Source organism: Melanostigma gelatinosum, assembly GCF_949748355.1.
Source record: "Melanostigma gelatinosum genome assembly, chromosome: 7".
Lineage (NCBI taxonomy): Eukaryota > Metazoa > Chordata > Actinopteri > Perciformes > Zoarcidae > Melanostigma > Melanostigma gelatinosum.
In genome coordinates this window covers 1895468-1903996 of record NC_136640.1, presented here as the reverse complement: position 1 = coordinate 1903996, position 8529 = coordinate 1895468, and the positions used below count along the sequence as shown (strand labels likewise).

Here is an 8529-nt window from a genome sequence, read left to right as displayed (position 1 = left end):
CAGCAGGAAGTAGACTTTATAAAGACTCTGCAGCTCCTGATAGGAAAGATCCTCTGTGTAGGATATCATGATGTGTTTTTCTAGTGAGTATGAACAGTGAAGTCTTAAACATTCAAATAGACACACAGGTGGATGGGTCAAACAACCACCAAAGTAATTAATGTTGCTTCATGTTTTTCATCATTTATTTATCAGCTTTGGTTATTGAAAGATTTTTATTAAAATTTCATTCCAAGTGGTAATAAAAGTCTTCAAAAGTTTTACATCTACTTGCAGAAGGAACCCTGGATCTATGCTAAAGCTCTGGAGATCTCAGATGACACACATACAACATTTAAATTACACTCACAGAATATACTGACTTTGTTATTTTTTTGTGAGCAAAATAAAAACAACATCTAAAAACAGTGCAAATGTACAACGTTAAATGTCAATGAATATATTTCTGTTGGTCATAACGTCCAAGAGCGCCGCCTCATGTTGTCGAGCTGTGTGACCCGAGGACCCTCCACAGAGACAGGAGCACCACCGGCCACAGGAAGGCTGGAGGTCTGTGCAGCAGGAAGCCTGCGGAGCCTTTACAGCTCTTGATGCTCTCTGGAGAGGAAGAGAGAGAGACACTAAGCTCGGCAGCATTGATTTTGCTGCGCGCTGTTGCTCTGAAGAAGTATGTGAAACAACGTTCAAATCACGTCCAGGCATCTTAGCTACTAGTTCAAAGCTAAAACGCTGTATATCGGTAGTCAAACATAAAAATAAACAGACATATCTCTGTAATGCACACGTTAAAAAAAAATCACACGCATGTGAAACGCAAATTAATTACAGATGCGTTCATGATCATCTCCTGCTCGTCAGCGGAGTAAAAAGAGGCTCTTTCTTTGACTTTATTTGACATTGTACTGTTAGAACATCATGGTTTCATTGTACTGTTAGAACATCATGGTTTCATTGTACTGTTAGAACATCATGGTTTCATTGTACTGTTAGAACATCATGGTTTCATTGTACTGTTAGAACATCATGGTTTCATTGTACTGTTAGAACATCATGGTTTCGGTGATCCACGCTTCCCCCTTTTGACGTAGGACGAGCACGCGCAATCATCCTGATCCCGATCGTCTGGTTCAAATTAACGAGACAGTTTGAGAGGATCAGCCTCGCAGGAACCGAGATATCCTGACTTCAATCATCTCGTTAATTTAGGCTGCTAACAGGACATTTGATCGACTTTGCTGAACCACTTACGAGGAACGGGCCCAGCTGCTGTAATCAAACAATATGGATCATCAACGATCAGTACTTCGTATCAGCGGCAAAAAAACGTGATGGTGGGTCTTTAAGTTACATTTGCTCTTTTGCCTTTTTGCTGATACGATCCGAATAAATAAATATCATAAATAATCATTCACTCCCAAAATGTGCACAGTCGGGCTGCTAAACCTGCTGCTGGGCACAATGCTGAGGAAAGACCTTTCATACTTGAAGGTAATACTCACTTTTTCCTTTGTGTATACTGTAGTCGATGGTGATTTGCTTCTCTTCCATCCTGGCCTTTCGCGTCAGTGTGCAGGAGTAAGTCATGGGTTTATGTCCGTAAAGCACAGAATGGTTCGGGATTGAAATGTTGCAATTATTAGATTGGTTAGCCGGCAGGAACCCGTCTGAAGTCGAAAACTTACAGGAGAAGGGCGGAGAACCCTTACATAATGCATAACGGCACTGCAACCTTCAACAGATCAAAAATCTCATGGTTACTTTTATTTGCAAGGCACACTTTATTTAATGTCAAAGCCAAAAGCAAATGCATAGCAAGTTCAGTTGACTGAAGGTGAGAACTGGTCTGTGTTAAGAGGAGACTGGGCTTCAACCTGAGGCTGCTGTTGGAGGTGCATGCAGTCAAAATGCCGAAATCCCCCTGCTTCAAGGTCCAGGTTGAACCTGCAGACAGATGGTATCTTACACAATCATGTCATCGTTTCTGAGACGTGCATCACACAATTCCACTTCTCTTAGCACCACCGTGTTCAATAGTTTAAAGAATTGTCAGTTTAAGATTCTATTTCAACCAGATGTTAAACGCCCCCTTAATATCTCAAACCCAGTGTTTTACAGTCAAACCCAGAGCTGAAGTCTCTTCCGGTGTCGGATCTTATGTCGGAAAAAATATGAACAGTAGCCCAAGGTGAGAGAGAAATATATATCTTTTTTATCCTGTTTGAATTGTGCCATTAATTACACATATGTTTGTCAATTTAAAAGATGATTTTGCACTTCAAGAAAGTCTCAGTTTGTCGTAGTAACATTTAGTTTCAGTGAACAACATCTTCTACCACGTCACCAACACCAGCATGGCCATTAGCTTAGCTTGCTATCTTTTAAATTGACAAACATCACATGTGTAATTCATGGCACAATTCAACGGGATCAAAAATGTACTTTGGCTATCGTACATATTTTGCTGGCGGTCAACCAGAAGGTGAATGACTCCTTTTTAAAGAACCCTTAAAATATCAGAGCAGGACGACATCCTGTTTTTTGATCAAATACTCTTCAATCAGTGATAAGGCAACAACAACAACAACAACAACAACAGAAGCACACGGACACGAGCGCAACAAAAAGAAACTCAATAGTGTAACAGTGATGTAATCCAATCTCTCAGATCCGATTAAGGCGGTTCTGCTGATTGATCAGCTCGTTACAGGAGCAGCAGAGCCACTAAAATGTTGTTAGTGTCCTCCTGAATCTCAAAGCTACAAACTCATCCGCCCACATCAACCGCCATAATCATACATCATGCACGATACCTGTAAAAAATAAAATCTTATATCTTCTTTTATCAGTTTTAAATTAAAATCCACTTTCTCAGATTTGCAGCTTACCTATGAGGAGGAAGAGAAGAGACAAAGAGATCTGCATTTTCCTCATCCAGCTTTTGACAAAAAAACAAAATGGTACAGTCATAGTGTGGAAATAAAATATTATTATTATTATATTTGATCCAAATGATGCAAAAGTCATGACATGCAAAACAAATGTAAACATTATTCAGTTCTGGCTGTTTAGTTCGTGGAGGTGGATTTAAGGAATACAGTGTTCATGAGCAAATTCTGATTAATACGCCATGTTAAATATCATTATTGATCCTTCCCTGCCCAAGAGCAGTTTTACAAGCTAAAAAAGCATTAAATGAGAGCAACCATTAGACTTTAATGGGAACAGGAACCCAGTTTGAACCCTGCTGTCACGCAACATGTAACATGAAAGCAACCTTCAACTGATCCAACAGGTCTCATGCACCGCTGTCAGTGAATAAACAAAGTGTGTGTGTGGAGCGTAAATGTGTTTCAATGTCTTACCGTTGACTTGTTCTTTTCTCCTCCGTGACTGTGGATGATGGCAGCGATCATGAGTCGGTGTGATGGGCAGGGCCAGATGAGGGAAGCAGCTGCAGCTGGAGGGTTAAAGTGCTGCTGCACCGCACGGTACACACTGTTGCTGGTCTGAGGTCTGTGGGGGATTGCTGATGTGAAACTATCACAATGTTGTTGTTTGTAAGACACTTTCAGTCAGACATTAAAACGTTCAGTGTTCTGCAGAGGATAATTAGTGTCCAATGTGCATCTCTGGAACTGTATTGAAGAAGTAAACCAGGGAGCTAAACCAGTGGAGTCACATGACACCTGCTGCTTTGGTGTTGAATGTATGAGTCTGTACATTCTTGATTAAAAGCTGTTTTTTCTGTCTACTCTGTTTGTAGAGCATAATAAATTGCTTTTCTCTGACTCATTTATTTCGCGTCCACAGACAGTTGATAAGAAGTGGACGACGTCTTTGTGACGTCACTCATTGGTTTGCGGATGTTTTGAAGCCTTGAGTTCCACCTTTTGGCCGTCGCCATCTTGTTTCTTTTGCAACCAGTGAACAGGAAGTGACCATATCTGGACTGAGGAGGAGCGACGTAGAGACGTAGAGACCTGTCAATCACTGTGTAGCCCCGCTACACGGAACAGAGCAAAGCTGACGCGACAAACAAAACACCGGTGATACACAGAAGAAAAAAAGAGGGGAAACCACAAAGACAGGAAGTCAAACAAATACAGGACACAGGAACTTCAAAATAAAACAGGAAACAGACTAAACAAAAACCCAAGATCACAACAACCTGCTATTTTGGTTCGTATAGGTGAAGTGGGTAAAATCTATCTGTCATTGTAGAAAACTAATATCATCACGCAAATTTATACACATATAATTTCCATCTTGTCTCAACTGATTCTTTTGTGTCTGAATTCACAATATCTACCCAACAATCATCATTTGGCTCATGCAACCTGCTACTGGAAATGAAGTGTTGCTAATCACGGGTGCATTAGGACTAATGTATATGGGGTTCGATTATCTTATTCATTTCCTGGATCTCCCTCCCCAAAGAGAAATTAGCAAAAACAGCCACGCCTTGAAGTGGAAAGTGGTGGTAAACTGTGAGGAAAAAGCTTCTCTGAAAAGAACAATGCTAATGGACGGTACAAAACAACGTTTGAATTGAAGAGACATGGCCGCAAACGGTGCCTTCTAGCGCAACAGATGCAAAACGATCATAACCAGTTATTATATGTTTTCCCCCGTTTGTGTTCTGATTTTAATGGTCACCATTTTTTTCTGCCGTAACCATTGCCTCTCTCGCTTTCATTGTTACTGGTGGAGTCCGCCTTTTCCAAACAAGATCCAAATGACCAACACATCCACAAGAGACTCACAGGAATGATGCATGCATTAGTGTTTGTAATTGAATCTACTTGATATAACACTCTCTGATCATTCTCCTACAGTCGCTGTCTTAATGCAAGCTCAACGCTTCCTATTGCTGCTGGCTCACCACTAAAGTGTTCGACTGGTGAAGCATGCGGTGGATAGAAGGTTATCGGGAATATATTAGCAGTGGTATTGCTGACTAGAAATGTGATACCTTATTATGTTCAGTCATCTGTTGGGATGTTGCATGAGAAAGCTTTATCTTAGAGCATTTCAGGCTCATTACACTGGATACTAAGTTGAGTGTATGAAAACCTCCATCTTCTATTAAAAAGAACACTACTAGACTAGTGACCCAGTCTCAACCACCAGTTGAATTGACCAGAAGTTACACAATGAGGTGAAATCTATAAGGTTGTGCCCTTTACCCTGGCCTGTGTTTAATCAGTCGATAGTACAACCACAGTCCCTTTCGGTAAACCTGAGTTGAAGGTTGTCAAATATTTTTTTGCACATGCTGTGATAACGCTTGAATTGTTTTACAACATTCTGTAGCAGAGAAAACTGGGAAATGGATTAAAATTTGACATTAAAAGCATTATTTTCTCATCAACAACTATCATCTATGTAAAGACATAGTAGAGTTATGTTTCTCTCCCTCTGTGTGTGTTGTGAGAAGAAATGAAAATGCTTCCAACCTTGTATGCAACACCTTGAAAATAATAACTCATGAGTATATAGTCGTGAGTTATAATATAACAGTGTATATTTCATGGCAATCCATCCAAAAGTCGCTGAGATGTTTCGAAGGTTACCATATTGTAACCCTAGTTCTACAAACACAGGCGGGATAGGCAGGTCCTAATTAGCCAGATACACTTGTGCACATTTTCAGTGGGTGAATGCATGCTGGTGATTGGAGAAGAGTGTTACCCATTGAGTCCAGTAGAAGGCAGAGTCTGTGTGAGTTAGAATGGTCTGGACCAGGCGGCAACCTTGTCTTAAAACCTGCATTCTCTCTACTGAACAGCAGGGGGCTCCTCCTCTGGTTGTATAGAAGTCTATTAGAAAATGACTCAAATAGTCAAATAGACCATAAAGCAGGGGATGCTTTAGGGCGGGGCTACACGGTGATTGACAGGTCTCTACCAGAGACGTATACAGCGTCTCTACGTCACTCCTCCTCAGTCCAGATATGGTCACTTCCTGTTCACTGGTTGCAAAAAAACAACGGCCGTAATCCAAGATGGCGTCAAACTAGCCGAACTCGAGGCTTCAAAACATCAGTCCATGAACAGGGTGACGACACCATGACTACGTCCACTTCTTATATACAGTCTGTGGTCTGGAACCATGCTACTAAAATAAAACAACCCTGTCAAAATGACATTCCCACACAACTAAAATGCATTCTCAATTACGTTTCGAGGAAGGCATATTTTCTCCATGACTATTGGCGCAGTTTAAACTAAAATTTGAAAAATGATATAAAGCTAAATTATGTAAATTGAAACAAAACAAAAAACACTACAAAACATCATGGTTTGTCCTACGATGAAACAAAACAGAAACCGACATTATCTTGAGGCAACAAGTGTTTGGTTCACACGGGATGTAAACAACAGTCTCCTGGATGAAAGCCCTGTGTCTTTCAACCCCAACCCTCCACCCTCAGCTAACATCTGTGGCCTCGTGAACTTCTGCTGACTCATTTGAAAAGTATTTGTGAAACGTCAAGAGCAAACGGAATCCACAACAAATGACCTTGAAGCATAATTCACAGAGCAGTTTCGTCATACAGGAGCAGAATTGGTTTTCCTTTAATTAAGGATGCACATGCAGCAATCAGTACAACTGTGTGTGTGTGTGTTGTAGGACACAGTGGTGTCTCTTCAGACTTTGGCTCTCTACTCCACTCTGGTGTTCAGTCCAGGAGGTTCAAGCATGGTGACAGAGGGCCTTTCTCAATACCAAGTACGCCAAGTACGGACTTGTGTACTTTGGAGTATGGACTTGGGAGTTTGGACTGCTACTGCAGATGTAAAAACATGCTCCATCCTCCTTTCTTTGTTGATGAAGAGTTTAATGATGCTGTTGTACAGTACATCAGTGCAGTTCAGTTCCAGCCAGAGGGCCTCCTGCGAACGTGTTCGTTGAGTTTTAGATCCACTCTCGTCGCAGCAAAAGTTTTCAAAAGCACCGTAGCTTGTGAGTGTCCTGTTGTGCTATAGTGTCTTGTTGCTGCCTTGGTTAGCCACCTCAGGTTAGCTGCTTCAGCTTCACAACAGTCACGCTAGCCCACTGACCAATCACGGCGCACATTAATGCTGAGCTGCACGTTAATGCTGACGTACTTGTAGGCTACCTAGAATACTCTGACACGTCAAAGAATACGCCCAACATGTCAAACTGAAGATCTGATTGGTTGAACACAATGCCTCTGTGTTTGTCCGTTTGCGGATGAGTTGGGTTTCGCCAACCCCCTTGTTTCACGAATAAACCTGTGTTTGTTTGGAACCTGCGTCTCCCTCGCTTATTGTCGCGGTGCCTGAGCCGGGCCGTGACAAGCTTCTTTAGTAGAAATAAATTGGAAGGCTAACTAATTAGCTCGCCGGAGTTTTGCAGTAGCTCGCGTGGTTGACCACGCATACGTGGTGACCCGTGTTTTAGAAAATCAAGTGGCAAATGCCATGCGGACATCTAATTTTTTTTGAATGGCATGCGATCTACCCGCACTACCTCAATACGATCTATGTATTGGGCACCCCTGCGCTAGCAACACCTCACATCTCCGAAATCGTCGGAGGTAATTTTTAAGTCGGCTGAATCTTGACAAACCGACCACAGATATGGGCCTGGTTTTTAGGTTGGATCATTTTTAAAAATCTAAATGTGCTCTTGCTATTTTGCTCATGCAAGATTACCAACACTATCCTTAAACATTCTCTCTCTGTCACACAAACACACTCACAAAATGTAAGAAGATCGTGACATTACATTGCAAAGAATCATTCTTGTTTCAACAACTCTTGAAGAGGAACTTGATTAGCAAACAGGATGGAAGCCAAAATCCAGCCCGAGCTGAAGAACCAGTCGTTCGTGAGCACACACCCTCTGAGCTGAAGAACCAGTCGTTCGTGAGCACACACCCTCTGAACTGAAGAACCAGTCGTTCGTGAACACACACCCTCTGAGCTGAAGAACCAGTCGTTCGTGAGCACACACCCTCTGAGCTGAAGAACCAGTCGTTCGTGAACACACACCCTCTGAGCTGAAGAACCAGTCGTTCGTGAGCACACACCCTCTGAGCTGAAGAACCAGTCGTTCGTGAGCACACACCCTCTGAGCTGAAGAACCAGTCGTTCGTGTGCACACACCCTCTGAGCTGAAGAACCAGTCGTTCGTGAACACACACCCTCTGAACTGAAGAACCAGTCGTTCGTGAACACACACCCTCTGAGCTGAAGAACCAGTCGTTCGTGAACACACACCCTCTGAGCTGAAGAACCAGTCGTTCGTGAGCACACACCCTCTGAGCTGAAGAACCAGTCGTTCGTGAACACACACCCTCTGAGATTATGTTTAGCAAAACATATCCACTTGATGCATCAGGTCAGTGTTTAGAGAAAGGATGCCTGCCTTGTAAACTCCTATGGGCCTGATTTGAACACAATAGACAAAGGTTTTGCTCAAGCTGAATCTGCAATTGGGCGACTGCTACCATCATAACAACTTTAGCTAGCCCCACTTGCTACACACACTTGCATGCAT

The 8529-nt window shown here is 42.3% G+C and overlaps 1 protein-coding gene across 1 annotated transcript; it reads right to left on the bottom strand.

Annotated features, from left to right (window-relative positions):
- Window positions 1-297: 297 nt before the first annotated feature.
- LOC306779832 (uncharacterized protein) lies at window positions 298-3372 on the bottom strand. Its single transcript, XM_079271873.1, has 5 exons — window positions 3363-3372; window positions 2886-2935; window positions 1872-1941; window positions 1500-1729; window positions 298-597 (listed from the first exon to the last, which is right to left on the bottom strand). Exons 2-5 carry the CDS (start codon window positions 2929-2931, stop codon window positions 476-478), a joined length of 468 nt encoding a protein of 155 aa, XP_079127999.1. The 5' UTR covers window positions 2932-2935; window positions 3363-3372; the 3' UTR covers window positions 298-475.
- Between the last annotated feature and the right edge of the window lie 5157 nt (window positions 3373-8529).